At 31.0% G+C, this 15,825-nt stretch overlaps 1 protein-coding gene across 1 annotated transcript in view; it reads left to right on the forward strand.

Annotated features, from left to right (window-relative positions):
- The window catches only part of CTNND2 (catenin delta 2), a 1,154,077-nt gene that overhangs the window by 721,389 nt on the left and 416,863 nt on the right, over nt 1–15,825 (forward strand). Inside the window, 1 exon segment of the mRNA XM_074279123.1 lies at nt 8,255–8,507. Coding sequence (XP_074135224.1) covers nt 8,255–8,507 — 253 coding nt within the window.

The following is a 15,825-nucleotide window of genomic DNA, read 5'->3' on the forward strand; positions in this document are numbered from 1 at the left end:
AAATTTACAAATTGAAGAGAAATCCCATTCAAGGCATGAAGAAAAAAGTGCCAGACCAAATCAGCAGGCCTAGATTCTTTCTATTTTTAGTCTTGTTATTTTAGGGTGCATAGATTTCAGGTTTTGTTTTTGTAATTTGCATTTATACTTGTCTTGCCAATGCCGCACAGGTCTTATTGGAAGAAAATATACAAGGGTTGTGAAAAGTTTAAAATGTACATTTCTATCATCTTCCCCTTTCTCTCTCCTTCCTATCAGTGCATCTGACTTTAGGCAAGTAATTTCAATTTGTTTAAAGATTTTTTGTTTATAAAATAAAAATAAAAATAAATGCATTACCTACCCCAAGAGCTATTCCAAGGAAAAACTGCAACTAAAACACAGCACTTGTGAATGCCAATGCAGTTTATCCCCATTAAATTGTAGGTTTACTAGATTAATCCATATTATGCTTTCTATTCTTTAATTATACCTTTTATGTTTCCTTTAACATCCATCTTGTCTCTGTGTCCATGTCAAGTAATTAATATGCATGTATACACAAGTAATTGTTTTTTTTAATAGCTTCCATTAACATTTTCATAGTGAACAAATATATAATGGTGGTTTATTTTCAAAAGGATTAATTAACATATGACCATATAGCTAATGGAATCACTAGCCATTTTATCTAAACTGAAATTCCATATAAAAACACATAGTTACAGTTATCTCTGTATTTGACAATTATTTTATTATACAGACTTCATCAAGTGGCTAAATTTTTTGAATCCTTACGAAATGTTTTGCAAGGTGAACATTCTTACTCTTTACCTTTTCTCACACATACTTAATGATCTTTTGAAGACTAGCCCTAATTCATCAAAAATATGCTGTGATCAATTTTTAAAAATCTTTGTCACTTCAAATTTCACTGCTAAGAAGGTTTGTTTAAATAACAATCTTAGTAGGAAGATAATGAAATGGTGAAACAAATGTAATAGTTCTCTCTCATATCCTTTTTCAAAAGGCCATATTATAGTTAATCCTTGCTATACCATTCTATATACTTTAATGTAATGAGATAAAAAAGATAGGAAAAAAGCTTATAAGTTGTACAATGTCTTAAAAGCAGGAGATCCCATTTTTTTGTATCTCTTCTTGGCTCTTTAAAGCCAATTTTTAGGAAATTATAAACAGAATAAAAGTTTCAATTATACTAAATAATGAATTAAGATCTGTTTTTCTCAAAACATTTTATTCTTTTTATAAATTGTGTAACTAGCTATTGGGATAAAAATGGAAGTAATAATAAAAGGATGATCTTATTTTTCAGTAGGGGTATGGTGACTTTTAGCATGATAAACAGCAAACAAAGCTGATGATTTCTTTTTAAATAAATATGAGACAAAATAAATCCATATTTTTATAATCAGGTTTTCATATTTGTATAAAGAAACCATTTACATTTAGATTGTCTAAAAGAGCCAACATTTTCAATCTAATAGACAATGGGATAGGTTTTCTGGGCTTTTTGAAACTTAAGTAAACGAGCTTATTTTTCTAGACTCCAGAGAGAAGAATATAAATACATTCATACATATATACATATATAAATAAATTATTTAATATATAAAATTTATAAATGAATGAAATGGAAACACATTTTTATGTGCAAATGTGTAGAATAGAAATAAGTATTATACTTATTATTTCAATGTTTTATGAAATTTCATCTACCAATTCAATACAATCTTTGTAGTTTATAATCCTCCATAGTTACCTTGAATCTCATAGCTAATAGGTATCAGAGACAGGATTGATCACAGGCCTTGTTGGCTTCAAGAATATCACTCTATTCTATATGCTATATTTATAAGTCATTAATTATATAAATTTAGAGCTGGAAGGCACCTTAGTGGCCTAAAAGACTAGGAACAATTAGTGGTGTCTCTGATGCACACTGATTGTGTTATCCTGTACAAAGTACTTAAATTATCAAGTTCTAGGCAATTTTCTCAAACTCTTAAATTTCATAAACAGTTCTTCCCTTCTGGATGGAATTTCTTCATCTGGGAATGCTCTATATTAATGAAATCACAGTTTCTGGCCCTCTATGTAGAGATATACAATGTACCATTAGACATGTACAGTCCATAAAATAAAGAGATTTAATCTTTAAAAAAATCTTGCTGAGGGGCAGTTAGGTAGCATAGTAGACAAAGTACCATATTTGGAATCAGAGTTCAAATATAGTTTCAGACATCTGACATTTACTAGTATGACCCTGGGCAAGTCACTTAACCCTAATTACCTTATTCCCCCTCAAAAAAAATCTTTCTGGTTTTACTTCTATTTATTTCTTTAGCATTCTTTTTGAATTAAATACCTAATTTTTAAATTACTAAAATACATTTTTTCCTTATCATTATTTAAGTGAACTAATAGCTAAATTTTTATGAATTCTCCTATTGTCCAAAACTAGTCTGGTATTCATCCATTAACCTACTATCATTTACCTGGACATTCTATTTATTTTTAAAAGTGTATTCTCTATTTCTTTATCTCTAATATAGACATGCAATATATTTAAGAGTGTAACTCCCATTTTCATTAATTTCCCTTTGATTTATTGTTCTAAAGACGTTAAACAGAATATTTTATAATGGGCTAATGTTTTCTTAGTGAAGGCAGCAGCTGTTTTCTTAGTGAAAAGCCTGGTGCTTTAATCCCAAGACAGGAAGAGGGTTACCCACAGTTTTATCAAATGGAGAAGAAAAGGTATATTTGCAGAGAAGAAAGAAAATGGGGGGCATTTAGAGAGCTGAACAAGGACTTTCCATCTAAAATGTTTGCTCTGTATTTACAATGAATAGATAGAGAGTAATTTTTAAAAGGTTTAAGAGAATTTTAGATAAGAAAACACAGAATTCCAATATGATAAAATGTGTCATATTGGACACAATATGACAAACTAAGCAAAAAGGACCTTGTTTAAAAAAACATATACCCCCAGCATATTGTTATAATATGGATAATCTAAATCAGTTAACAATAGAAAAGCTATTATTTGGTTCTAATATGCCTGATTTCTTTTTATGATGTCTTTTTAAAAATGCATGAATCTACACATTTTATTCAATTTGTGATGTCTTGTGATCTCAGTGTTGTTGTCTTCTGTATTTTCATATAGTCATTTTATGTTATTTTGTAGCTTTGTAGCTTTATGTATGCATTTAACTATATTTGTATAATTCATTATTTTTCAACTATATTATGAGTGTAATAAAGTCACTTTGAATTCTTATTGGAAAAAAGGAGTCAATTCTTCCTCTGCCCTCTATCTTTCTCTTTAAACACTGCCCTTACTTAGTGGTATCATCAATAAATGCTCCCTTCTGACATTGATAACATTTACATACATTGTTGTTGTTATTACTTTTTTTCAGGAAATGTGATATCATCAGTATGAGAGACTTCTTTCACTGATGGAAATATCGATTTTCTTCAATTTTTTTTTCGTTTAGAGTTGCTTTGAGTACTGACACATTGAATAAGTTCTCCATGACTGCAGTTAGTCTGTGTCATCATCAGGACTTAATCAAACATCTTTCTGATTCTTGGGTTGGTCCTCTGTATATTTGCTTCTCATATGTTAAAATCTGGGTCCTGATATAATCACTTCAGCAAACCATTCATCTTTAATCCCAGCATCAACTCCTTGATATATCCTGTGCAGAAATTATGTAACCTCCTCCTAATTGTCACAAAATCAAAATTCTTATTAAAAGGATATAATTTGTTCTCTTGATTGTCAAGTCCTGAAATGTAATGAGATCAGTTTATCTGACAGGAATCATTACTTTATTTTTTGAATATTTTAAATTGGAATTCCAAAGGAACAATCCAATTCTTTTAATATACGTGATACACACACACACACACACACACACACACACACACACACAGAGGCTAGTATATGAGCTGGCAGAATTAGTTTCTCTCCTCCTCCACTTTAATTAGTGCATCTTTCTTAGGTTTAGGTATCTCAACAATCCTCCAAAAATTCTAAAAAAAAAAATGTTATGTATTTAAATGTCCTTGAATGACAGTGATTATCAAAGTCTTGAAGTCAAGCTACATATAGCATATTGAAATAATTTCATTCTGATTTAATCTGTGCACTTCTTATCCATATGAATATTCTCCCCAGGGTTTAAAAAAAACCAATAAGTCTTTCCAATAGTTTTATCTAATGAATAAAAAAAATTGCCTTTTTTAGTGAATTGTATTCTTGAGAAGTGTCTGATTCTTCTTAAGTAATTGAATCTCAATTCCCTGCCTGAGCTTTTCTGATATAACCCCTTAAAAGCCATCAGTATTGTTTGTATTTCTCTGTGCTGTTTTGCTGTAGCTTCTGGGGATACATATGTATTATGTATATATGAGAGAGACACATACACACACAGAAACAAAGACAGAGAGAAACAGAGATACAGAGGAAGAAAAAGAGAAAGGGAGAGAGAGACAGACAGACAGACAGACGGACTGAAATGCTAGTTCAGTTTTTTAAGTACTTTGTTTAGTCAGTGAGGTTTTTCTTGCCCTTCTCTGGTGTGTAAAAATGGGTTCACCTAATAGTCTTTATACCATTTGATAACATTCTTTAACTTATATTCTTTTAATTCCTTCCACCAAATATTTTCATATATTCCACGAGTTGAAATCTATGTAATTTGCCCATTTAAAATTTTTGTTCATCATTTTGCCTTAGAATTTTATGTTTCTAGTTCCTCTTCATTTGCAAGTATCTAGTCAAGAGAAATTTTTCTTTATTTCACAACTTCCTCCTGTCCCTTCTGTCTCTCTTTTTTAACAAGAAATTTTTTCCATGCTAAGAAGACAAGTTAAGTAACATTTATTAAGCACTAGAGTATTAAGGGCTGGGTTAAACTTGCTGATATAAAGTAAAACAAAAAGCAAAAATGAAACAAAGATCCTCATTCTCAAAGAGCTCATTGTCTAATGGAAGAGATAACATGCAAATAGTTTGGCTATAGACAAGCTATATATGGAATACATCAGAAACCGTTTGGGAAAACACATAGGACAGTTTATAAGTTGTTTTGATCTTTTAGCAGAAGACTAGCTAACAAATCTGCAGCATTTAGGAATAAAGTGTGGCCTTTGCCAATGTCACAAATGCATATTAGCACTACTGGAAGGATCAGAATTTAAGATTATCTCCTAGGACCATGCAAATTGTTTATGTTCTCTCCTGAGGTAATCCTTGGCCTGGACACAGTTTTTGAGGACCAGGATCCCCTGCCTTTCCATATTGAATAATTAACACTTGCAGAATTATACAAATAAATACATTTCAGCCACACCAGCTAACCAAATAAGATGCAGCATGGAGTGCAGAAGATCTGCCTTCAAGTCCTACTTCAATCACATACAAGTTGTGTAAAGATGGTCAAGTCAATTAATTTATCAAAATCTGTCCTTAAGACTTTGTTTAAACAAGTTGCTAATATAAATTGGTGGTGATATTCAGACCAGAAATAAAACAAAGGAACACAACCAAATAGAATTACAGTCATTAATAAGAACGTTAGTCATTTTATATGGTCATAGCAATGCAAGTATACCTCCATAAAACAGATATTTATGTCACATGTCTAATCGTGTTTTTGAAAGCATATATCTATTTGCAAGTTATTGTGCCCATTTTATAGAGGCAACAAAAGTGAGAAAATAGTATCAGTGTATATATATAGTTTGCAATCTATTCTACAATCCATTAGTTAAGGGAAGATATATTTAAATCAAGTAATGTAGTAAAGTTTCTATTTAAATAAACTCTTTCATCATACAAGCAACGTGACTGCTAGCAGGTATGGCACCATACTTGGAGTATGGAGACCAGAGTTCAAATCCTCATTAAATACATAACAATCAGCATTCTCATGGGCAAGTCAGAACTTTTTAGAGCCTCATTTTTCTCATCTATAAAATGGTGCTAATCATAATTACACTGCCTGACTCACAGGTTTGTTGTGAGGAAAATACTTTGGAAACCATAAAATATTCTATGCATTTATAAAGGAAAAACATTTTATAGCAGTAATAATTCATCCTTTGAATAATTATATAAAAGTTTTCCTAAAATTTAAGCATGTCTGAACAAACAGTATGACATATATATGTATATATATATATACATATATATATATATATATATATATATATATATATAATCTCTGTGTTGCCCTATTTGCTATTTATGCTGTTTAACTTATTCTGATTTCCTTAAAAATTGAACTGTTCTATAGCTTTATGCATTGTTTTTAACAGCTGTCTTTTCTCTTGGGCCTAACAAATTTAACTTTAAATTCTCTTGTTATTATAAACTTTATTCTATTTATACCCTCTTAAATATTGTAATGCTTATCATTACAATGTATCAATATATACTAACTACATGATATGTCAGAAAGTTTTATCATAGAGGTAATATAAATCCCTAAATAAAGTTATACGGAAATACATAACAGCCCCAACTAACAAACTTTTTATTAGTCCAAACAAATTACTTTGAAATAGAAAATGTAAAATAATTCTTGCTTGCTTAATTAAATGGTACCCCCAAGGGCTATAACAAGAGACAGCTTTTCTTGTCAAACATGTTTTATAGCATTTGCTTTGTCACTGAAATATTTATTTTTCCTTTTTGGAAATCCCTGAGCTGACATGAAAGATGTGACACGAAGTAGTTATGCTTCTTTTTACTGGCAGATCCATTCCCAGGATGGGAATCTGTTTTGTTTTTATCCTTTTCATCTTTATATCATCTTGACTGAATATCCCTAAATTTTTGTACCATAATTTTGTCACTGTGACACAGTTTCATTTGTGTTTTAATATGATGCATGTTCCCAATAATCAAAGGAGAATGCAACATACTTTGGCCAATCATCTTTAGCAGGTGACTCTGCTTAGTATTTCATGGAAGTCTGGAATGATTTATAATGGGGGTTTAACAACATTGTAATGTAACTACTTCACTATAATTGATCTTGTCTTGACACTGACTTTTAATTTGGGTACATTGTTATCTAGTAAGCCAAAAAGTAAATGTGTTGTCTATCTTAATGATCCTAAGAACTGCGGTATTCTTTGGCAGTCCATGAATTTATCAGACATGATTTTGATGAAGGTAGTTACTTTCTTCCTGTAAATGGAGTAAAAATAATGGTACATGATATGCCATTCTGGCTTCTTTTTTTTTTTTAAATTCAAATTGACCTTAACTTATTGCAACTTTGTTTGAGGTAGTATTCTTTCACAGAATAACTTCAATTAATTTAGATATGTAAGAAGTACTATGGTTCATTGGGAAAATATCTAAACTGACAAGAGCAAATGCTAAAACATTAAATAGAAGAGAAAAACAAATAGTAGTCAATTCATCATTTTATTTATATCCTGTTTAGATGATTGCCCTTCCTTCACCATTTCCACAAACTGTATTAATAAATTATTTTTGAACAAATTGTGTTGCAGAAAAGAAATAGAAATTATCTTGCAATGTTACTTATATTTCATGTAGGGGGTTACATGTGAAATCATCTTATTTGTATTTTAATGGTTTGGTATTACTTTTTATTATTATTAATTCTTTCAGCATTTGCTATAACTCTCCTACTTCCCCACAGTTGCATTTTTTAATTGAAAAAATAACACCCTTTGTATTCAAAAATGTATAAGCCATTTGTAACTACTTTAAAGTATGAAAACTGGAATTTTTAATAATAATTGCTTAACTTTTTTTTTAAGGCGAGTGCATTTACCTCTAGAATTTGTCCAAAAGGAACAGAGGATATTCCTTCTCCCTTCCCCATAATTGTTTCTTTATAACCTAGCTTTATGGTGATTGTTCATGATTTTTAATAAGATATTAAACCAATTTAAATTGTATTTTAGTTTTGAAAATATTTTTCATTTGTCTTGTCACCAACTGCTGGATATTTAATACCCATTGACAAAGGATTACCTCCTCTCAGTTACTATGTTTAGTTCTTTAGTGAATCATTAAACAAAATGCACTGGCTAATATTGAATTTTTTTATTTCAATTATGACAGCTAATTTTTTTTTATTTTTTTCAAACCCCTGTTTTTATGTGTGTATTTTTTTCCTCTGCCTAGACCTGGTTAACCATTTCTGTGAACAGGTCCTCAATTTTTTACTTTGTCCCTACTTTCCTGTCGTAGCCCCATCTTCCCCTGGTGTCGACTCCGTACCCTTACAGCGCACAGGCAGTCAGCACGGCACACAGAATGCAGCATCGACCTTCCAGAGGGCCAGTTACGCTGCAGGCCCAGCCTCCAATTACGCAGACCCCTACCGACAGCTGCAGTATTGTCCTTCTGTCGAGTCACCATACAGCAAATCTGGGCCTGCCATACCACCCGAAGGGACTTTGGCTAGGTCACCTTCCATTGATAGCATTCAGAAAGATCCCAGGTGGGTGAAAACTTAATTTTTTTTTCCTACATTACATAGCACAAAAAAAGTTTCTGACTTTATATTATTACTTTTTTACTTGTGTTTTAAGAGTATTGGTTTACTTTTGAATTCTGTGATTCTAGGTTTAGTCTACAATCCAATGTGTTTTGAATTTATCTATGGAATCTAATGTCTTTCTAAATAAAAGAAAAACTGATGTTATGTTGAGAACTTCTAAATATGCATTTTCAGCTATTAATAAGAAAAAGAACACCTTTGCTCTATGCAATGAGAAGGGATACTGGTGGGTTGCCTCTAAAGACATGATGTCACATGTTTGATTTTTACATTAATTGATTAGTAATGTCGCCCTCCCCCTCTTTTTAAGTGAATGCCTCTTTGGCCCTCAGTGAGTTTTCTATCATGATATAAATTCCTGAAGAAATATAGTAGCACCATTAAAAGCAAGGAAATTCTAGTTACTCTACTGCTTTCATACCTCTCCATTTGAAAGTAAATTTTAAGGAATAAATTGTCTCTGAGCTTACAAAAACATGAAAAAATATTTATTGAGGAAATTGCTAATAGGTGCTCCTTCTTCCTATCTCTCTCCCCATAGGTAGCATAAAAATCTAATACTTTACTTCTGAAGTTGAAATTGCTTTGTGGTATAGTTAAACAATGTTTTATTCATATTCACTTGATTTATGCAGATAGAACTACCATAAATATATGTCTCCATCTGTGCATACTATAGTTATGTCATATTTCCAGTATCTTTATAGAAAGGCATGTGGCTTGAGTATTAAAGAGTATACTTAAAATTCATCCCAAAGAAATTTGACTGGTAGAGTCTAGAAGTGCAGTTGTACTCTGATGCAGGTTTTGCATATGTTTTACAGAAAAAGAAATAAATATCCATTGGCATGCAAATGTTAAGATAGGTAATTTTATGGCATGCCTTGAGGTAGCTACTTGAGCACTATTCATACTCACTTTGAAGAACCCATACTGAACCGAATGTTGAATATAATCTTACCTCTGTTATTCATTAAAAATAAATGCTGTTATCATGAATAATATAAAAGCAATTATTAATCAAATACAGTAGTAGTCCTGATATTTCAATTTTTCTACAAATGTTGGCTACTTAATCCTTAGCTGTGTCAAAAATACATACTTAATTCTGGCATTACTAGATAAAAAGAAATCTTCTGTTAAAAAAAAAACTATTTAAATCTTACTTTTGATGTCTTATTTTGATGCCTACAAAACAATTTGAAACTGGACAAAACCAGAACTATTTCGTCATGGGCATAGGGAATTCACATTGAAAATACAACCTTTCCTAGTGGAGAGAAGTACTTTTTCAGTAATTCATAATCATTTCATATAAATAGGTGGAAAAGGATGAGGAAATAAAATTAATTAGAATCATCAGGAAACATCATAGAATATAGTAGTTAGAAATAAAAATAATTATTTTAGAATAAAATATGTGAAGAATAATTGTCACATATTTTTTAAAAGGAAAAAAGTTTCATCTTAAATGAATGGATTTTAAAATATAGGTGTATGGGATATTACTTAAAAAGAAGCCAAATTTCTGAAAAATGTGATTTTGCAACATTGTCAGAGCACATCAGTAATGTTGGGCATTTTGTGTGTTAGTATAACTTGAGTCACTCTCCTGGTTGCTGACCCTTTGTGGACATTAATAAGAAGGAAAGCATTCAGTGCAGGAGAGTTACTCGGATGTTAAAGTGCATGTCACATAAATATCTGTTGATGGTATGGTAGAGGAGGGGTAATATGGGGCTACTGCTTAATGGATTTCCCTCTGCTCTACTAGTCTCTATCCTAATCCTTCTAATCATCCCCTTCCTCCATACAACCAATCAATGAAGCATGGTATTCCAACCAGTTTCCCAAACATTGTTCTGAATCCTTACTGCCAACCTTTTTACACTTACCTGAATCAGTGGCCAACCAGTAGAACAATCATTCATTATCATTGGCCAACTAGCCTCTATACTTTACTTCCTACTAATCCTTATCCTTATACCTCTAGCAGGCCTATTCAAGAACTATATATTAAAACCTATGAAGAGTCCAAGTAATTTAACCAAAATACTGGCCTTGCAAGTCAGCAATGAAGATACACCCCTTCCTAAGACACATCAGGAAGAAGGCATTACACCCCACCATCAACACCCAAAGCTGATATTCTCTTTAAATTACTTCCTGCATGCATGAAAAAACCTTTTAGTAAAGTTACAAATTTTAATTTATATACTATCTCAGTATTAAATTTTTTTGTATAAAAAAAAAAAACTTATTACATTATATCTATGCTACAAGACATACTTATACCTAGGTCATTCACATATAATCCCCTATCATATAAGCATGTAAATTACATATTATGTAATAATAAATATGTATATAGAGCATACATGTATAGTCCACTAACATATACTAATATACATATTAAGCAAATATTACTAAAACATTAATATAAGTATTACTAATAATTATTAAGTACATGCATATCTTTACCTAATATATTTCATATAGTATATAATACGTTATATGTATATATTACATAAGACATAATATGTTGGCATACATAGACATAACATTCATGAAGGACAACCAATAAAGCTATTTCCTCTGGCATATCATTACCCATAGGAATACCTTTATCCTACACTCACGAGAGATCAGCAACCTGCCATGTGAAGATACACGTTCCTTCAGAGCATATATTGATGGAATATAATTCTGCCCAAGAGTCATCCAATATAAATCGTTATTTGTAGCTCAGAAATTGAAGTATCATGACTCTTTACGTTGGCTTAATAATTGCTCTTATATTATTCATGATAACATTTGTTTTGAATAAATAACTGAGGCAAGATAATATAGAATACTAAATAGCAACCAGGAGAATGGCTTGATCTTCAATCTTTACTAAAATATAAAGAGGAGAGTAAAGAGACCAAAAGGGCATTAAAGTTTTAAAATTTAAAAAAAAAAGTGATTATGCTGTTACTCTTGATTTTATTCTAACATATCTGACAGAGTCACAAGGCAGTCAGCCATAGAAGTGTGCTCTGTATTTATAGAAGAGATGTTTTGTAGCTATTATTCTTAGAAAACTATCTTAGTAAAGGTCCTTTTTTTTGGTTCTCTGGCTAAAAGTAAACAAAGCAGGTGAGACTCATGAGCTTTGTAGTTCTAGGAGTGGAAACTCATCGAGTATTTTGGCATAAGAGTAGGAGAATCAAAGATAACTCCAAGGTCCTGAATCTAGGTGATTTAGAAGAAAATAGTGTCTTTCTTTCCATTTCAGGTTAGCAACTGAAGAGTATTTCACAGTATTCTACCTCATATTTAACAAATGTTTCAAATAAAAATAAATGATTATTTTTGTTAGCATGTTTGTAGGATAAGTTGTGCACAAGTATTTAGGTTCAAGACCTGACCTACTTGCTATGACATAATGACTTAATGAAAGAATGAGAAATAAATTCCAAAGCTTTTAAGGCTGAGATATTCTGTTATGTTGTAGATTTTACTATTCTTTTTTCCTACATAAAGACAAAAGTTATCACTTCAAAGTTCTTTAAAATAATTTCATGCATGAGTTTTGCAGTAATAGCAGTTGTCTTATTTTTAATCCTTTTTGATTAATCCTCTTCTTTTGGATGTTGTTAATTCCTGATACACACTTCTCAAAAGTAATTTATCAAGTGTCAACATGGGGAAATGATTTCACTTACTGCAATTGTAATTCAGTTGTTTCACTTAACATAGAATTGGTTTGTTGGAACTAATATCTTTGTTGAAAACACAAAGGAAAATATGTACATCGGATTTTTAATATAAATTGGAACATATGGACAGAATTAGAACCTGCATTTTATTGTCGCCATTTCACATGAAAAATATACTGCATATAATTTTGTTGTTCTTTTGATAGGAATTATTTTCTAATTAATATTGTAAAGAACTATGTCATATATAATGACTTTTTATATAAATGACATAGATTTATTTTATGTTATAGAGGGCTCTTGCTAATTTCTAGATTAAGAATGAAAGACTTGAAATTTACTCTGCAGTTTATTATATGCATGTATTTTGTACACAATGAATTAAATGCTAGGAAAATTAACTAATAAAAATAAGTGATAGATAAAGAAGGAAAAACTTTTTTTTTAATTCATTTTTCCAATTTATCCCCTCCCTCCCTCCACTCCCTCCCCCCTGATGACAGGTAATCCCATACATTTTACATGTGTTACAATATAACCTAGATACAATATATGTGTGTAAATACCATTTTCTTGTTGCATATTAATTATTAGCTTCCGAAGGTATAAGTAACCTGGGTAGATAGACAGTAGTGCTAACAATTTACATTCACTTCCCAGTGTTCCTTCTCTGGGTGTAGTTATTTCTGTCCATCATTGATCAACTGGAAGTGAGTTGGATCTTCTTTATGTTGAAGATTTCCACTTCCATCAGAATATATCCTCATACAGTATTGTTGTTGAAGTGTACAGCGATCTTCTGGTTCTGCTCATTTCACTCAGCAACAGTTGATTTAAGTCTCTCCAAGCCTCTCTGTATTCCTCCTGCTGGTCATTTCTTACAGAGCAATAATAAGGGAAAACATTTTTAAACATCTGATATTTATCTTCTACCTATTAGCTTTCTATATATTTTGTAAGTATTTATCTTATTGTCTCCACAATTAAAATGTGAGCCATTTGGGAGCAGTAAGTGTTTTTGTTACTTTTTTTGCATCTTCAGGATTTTCACATTGAGAGGCATTTAAAAAGTATTTGATACTGATTGTTAAATGATTCACTGATAATCCCATAGGGACTTCATCTTAAATTAGTTTTTATGTTATTTGAAATATGTATTTGAGATAAATTGATAAACAAAAAAAATCAGGTTTTTTTGCCCAGAATTTTCCTTCTTGCATACCTGAGAATTTATATATGAAATTGTCTTTGCTTACCTGCAGAAAATTCAAAGAAAAAACTATCTAAGTGTTTCAGATTCTTAGTTTCTGAAGCGAAAATCTCTGAAGAGTCTGAAGTTCCTAATAAATTCCTTGGGGTATCTAGGTAACTCCTCCAACATTTATTTTCCCTTCAGAATATTCTTTAAAAGCCCTTCATCTCGCTATGTATTTGTCTATGGAAGATGTTGCTATGATGTGATGAACTATCTCCATAGGAAAGATCTTTTTCAAAATATCTTCCCCAAATTATAATATCTGTTGAACATGAAGTCACTCTCACTCAGCCAAAGTGGCCACAGAATACAGTAACTGTAAAATGCAGTTCAGGTTCATGCCATTGCAAGCAGAAAGTACCTTCCTAAACTGTTCCCACTGGCATCATTTCAGATATTATTTACTTGAGTGGTTTATTGATCTTTAATCAGCAATGAATGCAACTGCTTGGACTTTAACTAAAGGTGTTTCATAAGGAGTTTCATTCTGAACAAATAAAGATAAGCATCACCAAAGGTCATAGAAAGCTATATGCTAGTTGTGAGCAGGTTGAAACATAGAATCAATCAGTTATTCTGATGAAGAATAGGTGTAAAAGATGTCACTGAAGAATTGTATCATAGAAAAAGATGACAAATCTGTCATATGTCAAGAATGAGAGAAGACAAATGGACATCCAGAGTGCTGCAGTGATAACCCTAAAAATGGGTTGGAACTGTATGGCGATCTTTTAGGAAAATATGAAGAGAGTCATCTAGGAATTTAGGCTTTATCTTTAGAAATAACTTACAAACTATTGAGAATACAGATCCATTTGAGAAAAAGTGAAATTAGATGATTTCTAACAGTTCTTTGTAGCAATCAATTCTATGAAGCCTCTTGTGAAGGATTCTGGTCCCTTCTATCCTAAAATGTAATTAAGACTCTAATTCTGGGTCCCTACATACAGAATTCTTAACATGGTACTAGTAATAGAGTATATATGAGTAAATAATTATTTGAGAGAAGCAGACTGACTTTGTACATAATGAGATCCACTTGGGGTTGAAAAGAACTGAATTTAAATATTATCTCAGTTACTTATAAGCTATATGATGCAAAGCAAGGTCTTTAGCTTTTTTTACCCTTATTTTTCTCAACTGTGAAAATAAATGCCTATACTATCTGCTTCACAAACTACTTCTGAGAATCAAGTTGGAGGGGGGAGGGAATCTATTAAAGTACCTTTCAAAACTTATAAATATAATTGTGAGATATTTTATTATTTAATAAAATAATTATTTAAATACATTGCAATAATATACTGTCCAAATGATTTCCACCAATTGAACAAAAAAGTTTTATAGAATGCTAATTTTGAATCGTCCAATGTTAATTCTAACAGATGGGTTTTGTGCTGAGTATTCTTGCCCTTCATTTTTTGGATGCATTTGTTCACCCCAACATTGTTATATTATTGTTATTAGTAGCTATGTTTCAGAAAAGAGCAATTTAACTTAAAATTTTCAGTTGATATGTTATGAAAATAATGTCTATCTGTGAAAATTAGAGAAACAAAATGTTTTTTTAATCAGTTACTATAACTGTAGGAATCTTGACAGATACATTTATTAATTTAAGTAGTTTTCTTCCACCTCCCCCCATTTTAAAATATATCAACATATAGACATTTTTCAAATAACTATAATGATGCTAAGCAACAATATGGAATAGTGAGATGAGTTTTGAATTGAATATTAGAACTGTCTCTATTTTTGTTAGGTTTTATTCCTGTCTATGAAACTAGTTAGCTATCCTTTTGGTCATGTCCTTTCATTTTCTGGACTTCATTTTGTTCAGGGAGAAAAAATAAGGGAAGACACCTTCCATTTCCATCTCACTATTATGCTTATGCTAATTCTTTATTCAACCATCTTTTCTTTTAACTTTTTTTTAAATCACTAATTCATTCCACTTTATCCAAAAAATTAATTTCTTTTTGTCTTCCTAGCACATAAGTACTCCATTCTTGAAGCACTTTATATATCTATTTATCAAAACAAATAAAATCATTGGAATAAAGGGAAAACAATACAATGACGTATCCTTGTATTGTATAATTTCATTTTAACACTTGTCAGCATCTTAACTATGGTTGTTCAATTTGCTCCTACCAGAAGGAGCAGTTACATTGTTAGCTTTCTTGTTGTAAGTTGTCCTCATTTCTTTCTCCTAATTTTCAGCATTTGATGGATGAGGACTAGTGAGCATTTAAATACTTGTTGTAGTATAAAATCCAGTTGTGTTTGATGACCAGTTTGT

Source organism: Sminthopsis crassicaudata, chromosome 1, assembly GCF_048593235.1.
Source record: "Sminthopsis crassicaudata isolate SCR6 chromosome 1, ASM4859323v1, whole genome shotgun sequence".
NCBI lineage: Eukaryota > Metazoa > Chordata > Mammalia > Dasyuromorphia > Dasyuridae > Sminthopsis > Sminthopsis crassicaudata.